General features: G+C 37.2%; 1 protein-coding gene across 2 annotated transcripts; it reads left to right on the top strand.

Moving 5' to 3' along the window:
* Positions 1-2235: 2235 nt before the first annotated feature.
* mylk5 (myosin, light chain kinase 5) lies at positions 2236-15141 on the top strand. Of its 2 annotated transcripts, XM_055052183.1 has the most exons (18): positions 2236-2344; positions 2611-2772; positions 5005-5139; positions 5512-5664; positions 6433-6603; positions 7021-7053; positions 7909-8036; positions 8163-8316; positions 9212-9523; positions 9610-9712; positions 11021-11224; positions 11311-11528; positions 11614-11737; positions 12804-12956; positions 13029-13152; positions 13228-13309; positions 13413-13553; positions 14299-15141. In XM_055052183.1, exons 2-18 carry the CDS (start codon positions 2637-2639, stop codon positions 14502-14504), a joined length of 2577 nt encoding a protein of 858 aa, XP_054908158.1. In that variant the 5' UTR covers positions 2236-2344; positions 2611-2636; the 3' UTR covers positions 14505-15141. The 2 variants fall into 2 exon arrangements, with proteins under 2 accessions (XP_054908158.1, XP_054908157.1); XM_055052182.1 differs by lacking the exon at positions 2236-2344 and having other exon boundaries at positions 2384-2772.
* The last annotated feature ends 357 nt before the right edge of the window (positions 15142-15498 follow it).

The following is a 15498-nucleotide window of genomic DNA, read 5'->3' as shown; positions in this document are numbered from 1 at the left end:
TTAAAAGTTGATCAAACAAACACTAGTGCCACAAAATGTCTCATGAGTAAATGTTAATATATTATGAGCTTCTATCAAAAAACCACACATAATAGAAAATGACAGCCTTTATTGATAGAGCTGACGAGATGCAATGGTGTTCCGATAATATTTTAGTTTGTTTTTAGAATGCTGTTAGGAAGTTCTGATGTAAGCTGTATGAAGTGAAGTTGTACATGCATCAATTTCCAGCCTGAATAGTGTCTTGACATGGTGCAGTTAACTATAGAAGTTGTCACAAAAATAGTCAGATTTTTTGCAAACTGATACATCAGTAAGGGTTTGTTTGGTATTTTGTATTTGACCCTGAACCCCATCCATTAGCCAGATATGTAAATAACGACTCATTTTGTTCCATGAACAATCTGATTGACCTGAAAAACAGGAGAGTCCTTCACCTTTATATTACCTTTGCAAAGGAATGTGAAACTTTATCTCTGTGTAGAAGGGGGGTTGGATTTGTTATGGCTCAGGTTGAGGAGCAATTTTAGTGTCAGTTTGCCTTTTGACTTTGCTTTTATTTTACAAGAAACTACGTTTATTATAAAATACATGCAGACCAAACATCTGGAGGAGAAGTCACTAGAAAAGGTTACTTTGAACAAAATAAAGTCTGTGTAAAATTGTAAACAAAATGTTTCAGTTAAAATTTACCCTAAAAAGAGTCTACTCAACACTAATTTTAGAAAAGAAAATAATTGTGTCTTTTTTCCTGATTATATTTTTATGTGTTTGTGCCTCATTGTGTGTTTTTCTCTTTAATTTTACCGGTTTCTGGTTTGTTTATATTTCAGCACTTTTGCTTGAAACTTTAGACTTCAGTCTGGAGATTTTATCTGTCCACCAACTTGCTAAAACTAATTGTGACTATTTCTGAATCTGTAACCCACTGAGATAATAGATGTTTCCACCATCTACTGTCTTAAGGTTTAGTAAACAGATACTAGAAAATTTTTCAAGGATAGAAACTTCCTTGAGGGATGCCTGCAGACAAGCTACATGTGGGTATGATAATCAAAACTCAAAACCTAGGAGACTCATGTTCCACAATCCTTTTATGTACAACATCAGCTTAAATTCCATTACTCTTTTTTTGCTTGATGTCAAAAACTCTTACAATTATCCAGTGTTTCATGCAGCTTTCTTTTAACAACCAACTTCATCTGAATGTTCTCTGTTCTTCTCAGGAATCTGTCGTGGCCGATTAAAAGCTTTGTGCCTTGCCTTATTAGTAGAGGTGTCCATCATGTAGTGTAGAAGTGGACAACAGCGGCGACTTATTTTTGTGCTACTTTCATTAAATTTTGCAAGAAATGTCAGCATCTTCTTGATAGAGATTGTAACAAGCTAAGCGCTATTCAAAAGATGAGTCTAGTTTTGATGAGGCTATCAACCTTTCTTGTTGACAAGACATTTTTATTTCTAATAGAACGATGCTGTCTACCTTGCATCTATGACTTGTGCTACACCAATCTGCATTCACTAAACGTCAATCTCTGTGAGTTCAGCTATATATATATATTTTTTTGCAAATGTTTGATCTAGGAATTCTGCTCACACAGACATGAACACAAGCCCCTCGCAGTGCTATTCTTTGTGATCGGTGAAGTGGAATTTGGAAAGCGAGAATGGGAGTCAGGTGGAAACTATTGTTATGCTCCTCTAAGTTGGCTTAGGCTTGTCACTTTTGTAATACACAACTCATTTCAGTGCTGGTATTGAGTGCAGATTGTTTTGTTATTACTTTTCTCTTGATTTTAACCTAACCGATTCAGATTGTGTGGTTGGTGTGCTGCCTACCTCTACAGCACACAGTTTAAAAACAACAGACCCCTCAAGAGAAACAGAGAGAAAGAAAGAGAGAGAGTGAGGGAAAGACAGAGAGTTACCCTAGCAGTGGATGGGTCGGTTGCCTTAGAAAGGGGCCAGTTTGTGTGTGTAGGGATAATACTGTCAGAGGAGGGATTTAAAATGCTCCTGTTAGCAATCAAAGCTTTACAGTAGTCACTCTTGGGATGAATGTGCTGATGTCAGGCATTACAAAGTTCAGCTGAAGCATCGATAAGTTACGAGTCAAATAGAAATCAACGGACAGCAGTGCATTCAATAAATGGTGCACAATATGACCTTTGCCTGGGTGGTGGAGATAAGCCCTTCCTTTCTTTTCTTTTTCTGCCATTCCCTGTTTATCCAGAGTGCGTGTCTGTTGTCCTTGATGATAAAGACCACGAGTTTGTAGGGTTCTAGTTACCGGGAGAGATTCTACGAAGATAAGCAGCTGCCTGTCACACCTGAAAGGGTCTAGGTAAGACAAGATTTGTCACGTAGGTGGAGTTAGTGCAGCTCAAGGGAGGGTGAGAAAGGAGGGTTTTGCAGAAAAGTGTGAGGGCAGAAGGCAAAGTCATTGCTGGTTCAACAGGGAGGAGTGTAAACAAAAGTGGCGTGTTGATTTTTTCTTTTTTATATACAGAAGAGAGCTCAAGCTGTGGAGGCTCAAACCACAAACCCAGAAAGGAAGTGTGATAACCAGTCAGAGAAGTGACTTTGTAACTTATTTTTTGTTCTATTTAGACCCTGGAGGGCTCTCTAAAACAGACATGAATGTAGACAGGAGCAAACAGCGTTATGTGTCAACCTTCAAGCTGCAGCTCCAGCCATCATGTCCCCCATGTGCACAAAAAAATGGGACAAGAACAACAGACATCAGGACTTCTGGAAAATGTTTGGAACCAGGTAAGAGCTGAAGATGGAATAAGAAAACCAGAGAATGTTTTTTTTTCAGTACTTTCATTTGATGTATTTTCCTTGGTACTAATATCAATAGCTCAAGTCTGAACAAGCCAATGCATCTCATAAGTTGGCACACTGAATTCAAACATACTGCAGCAGGGCTTGTTTTTGAAGTACACATTGCACTCGTCACAGTTTTTCCAAATATGTTATCTCAATATGTCTTCATTGAACTTCATCAAACGTCTTTAGCTTTCCTTTTAATCCAAAATGTCAAATTTTGTATGCAAACAAACTTTTTTAAATTGTGCTTTTTTCTACTTTCTTGTTACAGATAAGTCTAATTTTCAACATTTAAATGTGGCATGTTTTATTATTTCTTTTTAGCTCATCATGCATGTGCTTGTTATTCAAAGTGCTGCGCAAAGTGTTTGGATACTTTCGTTTCTCAGTTGCTTTTCTGCTATGTTTGGCATGTTGCATTTTTAGCAGCCAAGAAAAGGAAACCATTAGACAGCTATCTGAAGGTTTTCAGTAAAAATAGAAGATGGTTGTGAGAACAGCCCCCGATTTAAAGGCTCACCTTAAGTAAATGAATATAATAATATCATTTGAAGAAAAAAATAATAAAGATTGACTTTTCTCATGACAGTTTCCAAAACTGTCCTAACCCACAAAGTTTTGCACTGAATTAAAAGCTTTAAACACTAACTGAAGGTTGCAGATAAAAAACTTACTTTGGTAAACCATAACTTGCATGCAACAGATTTTTTTAAGCTTTGTTGCTTGACATGCGCCTGTAGAAGTATCATGCAAGCAATGACACTTTCTATCAGGCTGCATCTCCAGCATAGCACTTACTTATTTTCTTTAACAAGGCCATGCCAGAATGAGGAAGAAACATTCTTGAGAAAGCAGCAGCCAACCCCCACATGGCCATCATCCAAATCTAACAAAATAACTCAAGTTCTATCAAAGAGAACAATGTATTTACCTTCTGGGCATTATTATGCAAAATTTGTGCACAATCCAGCAACCCTCTCTCCCTGCCAAAAAAACAACAAAAAATCCAAGCATGCTTTTATTAAATTATGCCGTTAATATTTAGCTTTTCTGTGCAATGGTCACCTCCTTTAACATGAGAAGGAATAAAAAAGAAGTTTTTGTTATTGAGAGAAAAATAACTTGCATACTTCCTTGTATACTATCTTAATTTCTGTTGTGAAACATGTTATGTATTAAGAAACAGACGCAGAACAAATTGTCTACTTGATGCAGTGGTTTGAAAGGTTTTTACTAGCAAAAAAGCTATTTTCATCATGTTCCCCAAAAGATATCAGGTGAAAAAAAATTATTTGTCTATGACTTAAGGCCCTGTATTACTGTATTAGGTCTACCTGATCAACAAATAGTTTTATAGGGTAACAACTTCATACATTTCAGCAACAATGTGATAAGACTTTCTGAAGTTCAAACCAAAGATCAAAGGGAAATTTGTGTGACATATGCCATGGTTTTAGGAGCCAGATAGACTGGTCAGAGTATTTCAGAAACTGCTGCTCTGTAGCTTTAGCATCATACCTTTTGGGATTGTGCACAGAAAAGATCCAGTGAAGAGTTGTGTGAATGAAATTGCCTTGTTGATGCCAAATGTCAGAGGAGAATGGGAATTCTGCTTTGAGAAGCTAGAGTGGCTAATCAGGTAACCACTTATTACAACCTAGGTTTGGAGAATATCATTTTTAAATGTACAACATGTTGAAACTTGAAGCAGACAGCCAGGCAACAGCAGCAGAACATACCAGGTGTCATCCTGTCAGCTCAGGAAATCGAGGCTACTATTAACACAGTTGGGTAATCACAAATTGGAATTTGTAATTATTCCTATTTGTAATTGATGGAAGGGTCAGAATTTGGTGTAAACATCTTAAATCATAGTGGTGGTAATGGTTTCTTCTTACACTCTTGGCTCCTGTTGAGCTCTGGAATGGCTACTTCAAGAAGGACACATCATCATGTCATGAAGGTCAACTAAACTCAAACTGGTTTCTTGAACTTAAAAAAGAGAGTTCATTGAACTCTACTGGCCTTCATAGTCATCAGATTTCAACCTTTTGGATATGATGGGATGGGAAACTTACATACAGGTTGTCTGTTCAACAATCTGCAGGAACTGTGTGATGCTCTAAGGTCAATATGGACAAAAACCTTTTTACATATTATCTCCCACTGTAGATTCACCAAAAAATCTGGACCCACCTGTTTTCATAAAGCCACTTGAAGACTGCTGTGTGGACGAAGGAACTGACTTAGTGCTAAGAGGAGTTCTCACAGGAAGTCAGCCCATCAAAGTTACATGGCTGCACAACGGTAAGCAAAGAAAAAGGTACATTGTCGTATCCTTGCTCAGTGACAGAAATTACTGTCACACAATACACACTCGTAATCTAAAACAGAAAAAAAACACCTCTGGAATTTACAATCCAAACAAATTAACTTCTTACTTACAGGATTAGATAAAATATGAATGCTGTTTTGCATTGGAATTATAGCTGACTGAAGACCTGGAAGTTATCCAGTACATATTTGACTTTCAGATATGGTGATTTTTAATCTTATCTCTGTTGGTAACACTGACTGTACCCTATGCAATGCCTCTTTAGTTAAATCAAGCTATCCCTGTAATAGCGAAGAAATACGCTTCTATTTTTTTTCCTTTTTTTTTTTAATTTTATTTGGCAGGTAAAAGGGTACATTTTGGAAACTCCTCTTTGAATGGCCATGATGTAAGTTTTGTGGTGAGGGAGTGCTTGCCAGAAGATGCTGGGGCTTATACATGCTTGGCTGAAAATGATGCAGGGAGAACATCCTGCAGTGCAGCTGTGTTTGTTAGAGGTAAGAGAGATCAAAATATTTTCATGGTAGTTGAAAAAATGTTCGTAATTCGTGAACAAGAAAGTTAATTTTTAACACAGTTGATGACAATAATACTTTCTGAACAAAGAAGGTGGACATTTTGTACTTTCTGTTACAATACACCAAGCTTACCTCTCCAGAGATCCAAAAATCTCCAACAAAAATGCTACTTGGCCAAGTAGCTTTGAGACAAGGTCAAATGCCTTCAGAAGCTTCTTGAAACCTCTCTACTTAACCATCAATTGAGCAAGTTTGTCCCAGAAGTGCCACAATTAATTAAAACAGAATCACTGGAGCAAATATTAACATTTCAAAGTGTGTTGTATCAAGTTGCCCATTAAAACTTCTTGGGAACTATGAAACAAAAGAAAAACTGGAGTGGAGGTTCATCTTCCAGCAGAGCAATGACACGAAATATTCAGTGGGTTGGTATTCATGCAACATATTTTTAGACCTACATTCAACTGAAAACCTTAGTCAGAATTTGAAAATACCACCAGTGTGCAAAATACAATTGCACACTTTCTTTTTGATAAATAAAGCATGCATAATTTTTCTTGAACATCATATTTAGGAATTGCTTAGTTTTGGTCTACTACACAAAAATCCTGATAAAAGGCAATGAAGTTTGTGTTTGTAAATGGAGGAAAAGATGTGACTAAGTGTGAATGCTTTTGCAAGACATTGTAAGCATTTTTCAGAGTTTTATTGCCTCTTTTCTTTTCCTCTTAATTTTAACCAATACAGACTTCGAAAGTATGTACGGTGTCACAAAGATTCCCACTTCTGCATTCAAAAGCACTGTAGAAAATGGAGAGTCTTCACAAAACTCCAAAGCTGAGTTGCACAAGTGTAATGGATCTATTTGTACCTCGCCTGCAAAGTTTGTTCAACAGAGTTCACTCTCTTCACCGAAAGGTAAAGGCATTCAACACACTTTTCAATAGCATCTTAACTTGTGGTAATTTCCATTATTTATTTGGAATGAAGCCATGTATATATTATTTTTTCCTGCATTTAAAAGCCAGAAAAATATCTTAACCTCAGGATGTTCCTGTTTAGTCTCTGAAAGGAAACACACTTCCAGTCCTTGCGTGATTGGCTGTCAGGCAACATGTATACCAATTGTAAAAGCCTTCCTCAACAATGTAGCTCCCTGATACACCCACTGAAAGTTTTTATTCCCAGCTAAACACCATGTAGGGAAGTGGACATTGCACTTCAAGTTCACTGAAACTTCCTGAGTCTGTGAGCTGATAGCCATAGTTGTCAAAGTTGAACCACACCTTCGTTTTGAGCAGCTTAAACCTTCCTGCTCTTCATCTCTCTGCACAGAAGTCATCCCAAAGAAGAGAACCAACTCAACAGGTGAGAAATACTTTTTTTTTTTTTTTTTTGCCAACCAAGTAGCTTCGATATACATCAAAACAAAAACATTCCCATGTGTTGTTTAATACATTTTTCATTTTCTTTCTTTTCTTTTTTTTTTTTTTTAGTCACTGCTCTTTTTGTTGAATAAATGTAGCTGGTAATTGTGAGTAGTTTGGTGTTTGCGCTATAATGGTTTGAATTGGGGCTGCAAAAAACCCCAACAAACATCAATTGCTTTTAAGTTATTGTGCTTTATTATGTTGAAAACTTTACCTTAGGGTGTTGGCTGCCTGAACAAAAGCATGAGAAACGCACCTGATAATGCCAGGCCATCTGTTGTAGAGTAAACATACTGTGTCATATTCCTTTTTTTTGTTTTTATAATAAAGTAGATATGAAGGGTGGACAGAAATTAGGCACAGTGAGTTGAATGTTACCTCTAAAGCCTTTTAAAACATATTTATCTTTCTAAGTTCATTTAAATTTACCATCCACAATATTTACATACTGACAGTATGTGAGAAGAAGATAACCTAAGCTTAGATATGGACTTGTGTTCAAGGAATGAGCTCTTTTACCTGGATTTAACATGAGCTAGGTTAGTTAGTATATTGTCAGTGTTTTGCTCTTTGTTTCTACATAAGACACTTGATGTTCCTGTATACCACAACAATAATGGTATCAGGAAACTGAACACATCCCTCCATCATACAGAATAGAACAAGCCTCTGCAAGACATTTTTTTAGTCTTTATCTCTAACTTACACTCCATGTTTTATTGTTTCCTTCCAGTGTGATAAAATGAAACTCTGACCTCAAAGTCAAAACACTCTTGTTGTTTTGTCTTTATAGGTCCAGTATTGAGCTTCCAAAATCCACCCCAGCATTTTGAGGTTAAGGTGGGACAAACTGCCAAGCTGAAATGTTCTTTTACCGGAAGCCCCCCTGTGGTATCTTGCTGGATCAGGAACAAAGAACAGGTAAAAACAAAGCAAACCCTCAGCTGTTGATTTCTCCACAGTATTTATCTAACATCATGGTTTTTCTTTTGTGTGTGTGTGTGTGTGTGTGTGTGTGTGTGTGTGCGGGTGTGTGTGTGTGTGTAGATAGTTAATGGTCCAGAATTGTGGACAGAATCTACAGAACAGGGCAGTACGCTGGTCATAGCAGAGGCTACACCGCAGCACACAGGACGCTACACTGTGGTAGTAAAAGACCGGAAAAGCTCAGCCCAACACACACTTACCCTTTCTGTCATAGGTAAAACAATAACACACATCTCCCTAAGTGGCCACTTTATTAAGTGTACCTTGATAATACCAGGTTGGACCCATTTTTACCTTAAGAACTGTCAGAAATCTTTATGGTGTAGATGCAAGAATTTTACAAGCATTCCTCAAATATTTTGATCACATCACAGAGCTGCGAAGCATTCGGACAGTTAAAGATTCTGTTCATTTAAAACCCAGTAAATCAATAACAATTAAACAAGCTGATGCACTACACTCAATAATGTCTACCAAGACATAAAGATACAACAGTGTATATTTTCTTTCCATAGCAATATAACTATGCGAGGCTGACATCCTGTGAGAACGTCCATTAGCATGTTGTCAGGTCCTTCATTGTCACAGCAGTCTTTATAAAGATGGGTCTATTCAGATTTTCAAGAGAATCTGCAATGGAAAGAGGGGAAAAAAAGATTTCGATAGAATCACACAATTTCAGTGACTTTGTTCACTATACACATGAAAGTGAATCAGCCGTACCTCTACATCCCAAAGGAGGTCTGCTGGATGGAGAGCTGATGGATGTGGAGATGACTACAGTGAACTCATTGTTATGTTAAAGAAACTCAATGCTCAGTTGGCTATGTGAGTACTAAGGGACTCATAATGGGACAAGAAAATGTCCACCACACCATTATGCATCTGAACACTTTACTTCAATGCATGATGGATCTAGGCTTTATTTACACTAAACTACGACTCATATGAATGTCTGAATGAAGACCCATAGGACCAGGGCTTGTTTTATTTAATCTGTTATTGTTCAATTTTGGAGAACCACTGTGAATTCTGAGCAGACAAGGTTAAAAAATATGGTGGTTTTCTCAGTTTGAACCAGCCTGCCCTTCTCCATCATCTTTATACAGACAGGCCAGAGCCTCCTGCTTTGGGCCCGGTGGCTTCTCTCATATCTCCAACCAACCTTGTCCTGTCCTGGTCGGGACCCTGTTACGACGGCGGCAGTGCTGTCCTGGGCTATGTGTTGGAGCTGAGAAACCAGGGTCTTTCTGAGGCTGGGGAGTGGAAAAAACTCACTGCCAAGTGTGCCAGCACCTCATACCAAGTGTCATCCGGGCTGCAACCAGGACAGGAATACCGTTTCAGAGTGAGGGCTTATAACGCAGTGGGGGAGAGTGATCCCAGCCCAGTTTCAGCAGTGGTGAAGATGGAGGAACCAGGTTGGGTGTTATTTGTATCTGGCACCATATCTAAAAGTTGTAATCATAGGAAGTCTTCAATCAATATGTTGTGTTTGTATTTGTAGATTCTAAGAAAATGCAAGAAGAAGCCACTCAATACTCCTGTGTCACTATTGATTCTTCCCACAAAGTTACAGATCACTACAACTTGCATGAGAAACTAGGAACGTGAGTATCTGGAGGTCACACATTTTCCAGCGTTTGTTTTTCTGGAACTTGAGCCAAAATGCCCTTTTCTCAAGAACTTCAATTACTGTATTTCAGAAGAAACAAGGAGTAGCAGTAGTTTTTTAGTATGGCTAGAGGGCAAATTCTGCCAGGAATTGTGATTACAACATGAGCTTGCAGAAACCTGTTCCTCCAATAACTTAGAGTTTATGACATACCGTGTCTTGATCTGTATCTGTAAAAAAATTATGAAATTTCCCTCTGACAGTTGAAGAAAGAAAGAATAACTCATCTGTGTCTCTTCATTTTTCACTCTCAAGAAGCCACATTTTCTTGTAATCCTTTCAAGTAACCTTAATCCTCAGACTCTCTGAAGGCTGTCCAAAGTATCCAGTCCTTTTTAACCTGACCATGACACAAATGCAAATTATGGATAAAAAACTCTTCAAAGATGAAATATGTGTAAAAGTCATGTTTTGACACACAGGACTGAAATAAATTCAATTAAGATTTGATTTATGCGAAGAGTTTGGTTATTGCACTTACTAGTGATAGACATTTTCTTTTATTTATACTAAACTGCAATGTATTTTAGTTTATCAATTCAATAAAAAAATACAAAAATATTCCATAGGGAATTTAAATGTTGTTGCAACTCATACCGTCGAACCTTATTCACATAGTCATTGTGGACAGAAATTTAGTGGGTTTGACTGATCTACAGTAGCTATCAGTTCTGCATAAACCTGAGGAAGCTTTTGCAGAGACAATATTTTCATCTAATCATGTCTGCTTGTCATCTAATTTGCTTTTGCTGTTCCTCTTTAAATATATATCAATCTATATAGTTAGAAAGCCAGGCAGAGAACGTCATCAAGAATATGATCCTTCCTCACTGAAATTGATGGAAGAGTTGCTTTGAACTTCCTGCCTTTCTCTCTACTGATGGTCATGTTTGCATTGAGAAAGCCTCCTGTTCAACTCCTCTAGTATTGCAGTTCAGTTCAGTGGGGATGCAGTTTAAGCCTTATTTGTGTTCTTTAGAGGCTAACTAGCAGCTACAAACATTAAAATAAATTTTCTTTGACAAACTGAGAATGACAAATGGCCTTAACTTTTTATTGATTCTATATGAATAAAACTTTAGATTTTTATTATAACCCTCAGAAGGTTACATGACTATTGTGAAGACTCATGATTTCTATACTGTAATGAACTTCGCAGCTTGTATCTGTTGAGATGTTGAGATTAAAGATAAATCTTTCATGCCTGAAGATTTTAGGCAAAACTGACTTCTGTAATCTTCAGGGGAAAATTTGGCTTGGTGTTCAAGCTTACCCACAAGGAAACAGGCCGTGTGTGTGCGGGAAAGTTCTACAAAGGACGGCGAGCCAAAGAGAGAGAAGCTGCTCGTAAAGAAATCGAGCTGATGAATCATCTCCACCACCCCAAGCTAGTTCAGTGTCTGGGAGCTTATGATCATAAACCAGAGATGGTCATGGTAATGGAGTTGTAAGTACCATCATGTCAAATTCTCATTACAGTCCTAAATTTAGGTTGTGTGCCAGATGTCAGATTTTTATTTTCTTTTCCTGTAGTATTGCAGGTGGGGAGCTCTTTGATCGCATTGTGGATGACAGCTTTGAGTACACAGAGCCTGGCAGCGTGCGCTACATACAACAAATTCTGGAGGGGATCGCCTTCATGCATCAGCAGAATATTGTTCACCTGGATCTGAAACCTGAAAATATTGTCTGTGTTGACACCACTGGTACTTCCATAAAGATAATTGACTTTGGATTAGCTTGCAAACTTGGTACGAAAAATAAACTTCTTTTCCTATTTATGCATCTCTATGACGTTGGATGTGTGTTCTCAGTTTGTAATGCGCGTTTACACAGATAGGAACACAGCTCTGAAGGTGATGCACGGCACTGCTGAGTTTATAGCACCGGAAGTTATCAACTATGAACCTGTGTGTTTGGCCACTGACATGTGGAGCATCGGCGTCATCTGCTACATCCTGTGAGTCACCTTGCTGTCTCCACACATCAAAACAGCTCTTTGACACAGTTATTCATTTTATTGCCAAAATGCAAATCAAAAAGTTGGTATCACTCTTTAGACAGCGCAATAAATTCAAAGCATGGATTTGGCTCAACGTGAAACAGTTAGCTTTCACTCCAGGAAGTGCCCAAGAAATTTTGGATCAAAAATTCCCCCCAAACGATGTCAAAGTAGTTATAAGTGATGTCATCAGAAAACGTTTTTACTTTCACCACTTTTACATGCGGTAAAACCTATTTCAGTAAAAAAGAAAGAAAATTGCTATTAAGCACATGAGAATGCATCAAGCCACAAACCACATTTCTTAGACATTGGATTTTTGACTTAGTCATAAAGATGTTAATCAAATTAGAAGACTCCCAATTTTAACATGTTCAAACTACAAACTTCAATCTATTTCACTGTCGGTTTTATGGATCTAATAGAACAATAACCCTGAACAATGAATGTTTTTATCAAATCATATTCATTAGAATGGCTCAGTCAAAGTCCTTTACCTAAATCCAAAGGAAAATGGCAAAGCTTCAAAACTGAAGTTAATGGGAAACCTTTTGGAAAGAAAATGGTCAATATTTTCAATTTCTGAAAATGCCAGGTTTGAAAACACAATATTGAAGACTTCCAAATATAATGTCAACAAAGCATAATTCTAGAAAGCGCTGAGCTAAAAACATAAGCACCACACACTTTACTGATTTTTTTTTTTATTATTTCTGAATGATTTTGATGAGAGCTTCATCTCATTTCACAATTATGTATTGCAAAGTATTGGAATAAAATCTCAATAAAATACATTAAAGTTAGTGTTTGTAACATCAAAAAAACGAACACTTTCTAAAGGTGTTAATATTTTTGCAAGTCATGTGCACATAAAAGTGTATTTTTAAGGCTTTTTACTGTATACAATGCTGAATCATAAAGAAAAACAAATTTTAATCCGAAAGCCTTATAAAGTAAACCTCAGACTATAATGCCACCTAGTGGTAAAAACTCACAACTACTCTTCTCAATCTTTCTGTTTTAGGCTAAGCGGTGAGTCTCCATTCCAGGGAAACAGCGATGCAGAGACTCTGGCTTTGGTCACAGCAGCTCAGTGGGAGTTTGATGAAGAGAGCTTTGAAGATATAACTGAGGAGGCCCAGAATTTCATCAGCTCTCTCCTAAATAAGGATCCCAGGTCATATGGCCTAAACTCTCCCACAGACACCATTTTTCAGTTATTCTTATGCAGTTCTCTTTGTATCTGTAGGCGGAGGATGTCTTGTGAAGAGGGTCTTGCTCACCCCTGGATGAAGAAATCTGAAGACCAATCTTCCACAAAATGTCTGTCGAAGGAGAAGATGAAAAAGTTTTTGGCCAGGCAGAAGTGGAAGGTAACAAGCAATATTTGAGCAATTTGTCCTGTGGAGCTCAGTTACTTTGTTGTCTCATTAAAATGTGTCTTACAGAAAGCCGGGAAGGCAATGCTCGCCCTAAAGAGAATGGCTTTACTGTCTAAAAATGAAAGCTCTGCAACTCTCCCAATCACTGGTAAGGATGAGATGCTTTTTGTCCTTTCCTCATCTTGACTGAGTCACTTTACTTTGCTGTTGAAGTAATGTTATTTGTGATGTATTTATTTATTTTTCTCTAGACCTTTCACTAAGTCCTGAAGCAGAAGATGCGTTGCAGTCTCTGGAGCGTAAGATGCAGGGACCACCCCAATTTACCAAGAAACTGGAGGACCAGAAAGTAGCTCGGGGCGCCTGCGCCCGGCTCTCGTGCCACCTAAGTGGTATATACATAGGCTGACACAGTCTTTTCACTCCTTTTCCCCGCTTAATTATCAACCCAGCCAGCATGCTGTGTGTTTTAGCCTCGTGACTCAAGGTACACCTTTTTGACAAACCAACAAGGAAATGGGATCGATGTCTCAACAAACAGTTTCAAAGCTGAACCTTCTACCAACACGACTGAGCTTATAGCCTAAAAAGAAAACTTAACAACAAAGAAAATATTATGAATTTCCTTCTTTGTGAAAATTCATAGTGAGCAGCAACTGAAGTCGATACAGAAGTGTTGGATTTAGGAAAATATGATTGGAAGAAAAATGTAACTGTAAAATAAATAGTCTTTGTTTATTGTTGGTGTAATTCTAATTGCGGATAATTGTGATGTTTTTTATACATTCTTTGCACTTTAGAGCAAAGAATATCAATGATTTACTATTCATTGATACCAATATTAGAAGATGAAATCTGTAACAATGACCTGAAACTTTTAAATGTGCATTTATTTATTTTATGTTGTTATAAAAGAAGGAAACAAAACCCTTTGTTTCATTCTGTTGGTTAATTTATGAAATTTCTAGTCAAATCTTTCATACTGAAACAGTCTCCGTATGATGCACTAATTTCTTTTGATGACAAGTCACACTTGTTAGTGTATTCAGACCCCAAAGGACAAATGTTAACTTACTTCTGAAGGTGTAAAAACAGCACCAACACCAGATGTCTCACTCCTCTTGTTTTTTGCTGCAGGATATCCTGATCCAGAGGTGGTGTGGCTGTGTGGAGATGAACTTGTAGAAGAATCATCCACAGTCCAAATAGAGTATGATGATGATGGACGCTGCACCCTGATCCTTTCAAAAGTTGAAGCAGAGGATGCAAATGTTTACACCTGCAGGGCAACCAATGACCACGGGGAGATACTGTCCACCGCTAAACTAACAGTTCTATTATAGAGTAAATATATGTTTGCAAGAGGAATTGTACAGACATGAGGATCTTTGGTGTCTTGAATATATACAGTGATGTTTTGATGTGGAGAAGCCAAATGAGGAACATTCTGTAAGACCTGTTGCATCTGAAAGAGTATGACACACATTATTGTACACATTTTACATATAGTTCCTGAATATAGTTACAAAGCATGCTATGTAAGAGTTGATATTTACTTATATGGCTTAGATATGTCAATATGCCGACTTAAACGTGGTTTCTGCTGATAATGTGAACTATGGAGCAATATTGTCACATTAGCTTTTAGAGATAAAGTGGACTCAAACTAAAGTGTTGGAGTAATGTTAAGAGGATGCCATCATATTTCTGATTGACTTTAAGGTTTTGATAGAATATTTGAAAAAAAAAATCATATCTAAATACAGTATATTAGTAGAAGTATACTCGACCATTATTTTGCATTTCAAGTAGGTGCGATTTAAATTTTTGCATTCTATGTGTCACATTTACTGCTGCTTTCACTGTGATATAATTGTCAAGAACTTGTTGAAATTGACTGGTGGCATACCAAACAATGTAGAGATTCATAAAGAATTATAAAGAAATATTTTTGTAATGAATAAAGGGCAATGAAACGTCTTTGAATTTTATCTGCATACATCAAATTTTCACTTACTAACAACCACTACTCTTTTTAGGGGGGATCTGATGTGAATGCAACTTCTAAGCTATTTGATTTCAAATTTTTTCTTTTGCTTTGAGAAACTCAGTTTGACTGAAAAACATACAGTTTAATTATTGATACGTTTTTCTTCTACATAAGTTGGATTGGTTTTCATTCATCTTAAAAATAATTATGGCCAGGCTCAAAAAACTTTGATGAGTACTACAAAAAGGAAGTCTGAGGACGACCGATGGAACTTGTTCCCCAATTTTATCTAATTAGGTTCTTTCCACAAGACTAAAATTTGTTTCTAAAGGTAAGAACAATCTACA

This window comes from Poeciliopsis prolifica, unplaced genomic scaffold (assembly GCF_027474105.1).
Source record: "Poeciliopsis prolifica strain line A6 unplaced genomic scaffold, Auburn_PproV2 SCAFFOLD034, whole genome shotgun sequence".
NCBI lineage: Eukaryota > Metazoa > Chordata > Actinopteri > Cyprinodontiformes > Poeciliidae > Poeciliopsis > Poeciliopsis prolifica.
The sequence above is the reverse complement of the archived record's forward strand: the minus strand, read 5'-3'. Positions and strand labels throughout refer to the sequence as shown.

What these genes read in the sequence shown, in the direction of transcription:
- mylk5 (XM_055052183.1), top strand. Translation starts at nt 2,637, where the DNA reads ATGAATGTAGACAGGAGCAAACAGCGTTATGTGTCAACCTTCAAGCTG. An exon ending in TGCAGCTGTGTTTGTTAGAG is followed by an intron (nt 5,665 to 6,432) that starts GTAAGAGAGATC and finishes TAACCAATACAG; the next exon opens with ACTTCGAAAGTATGTACGGT. An exon ending in GAAGAGAACCAACTCAACAG is followed by an intron (nt 7,054 to 7,908) that starts GTGAGAAATACT and finishes TTGTCTTTATAG; the next exon opens with GTCCAGTATTGAGCTTCCAA.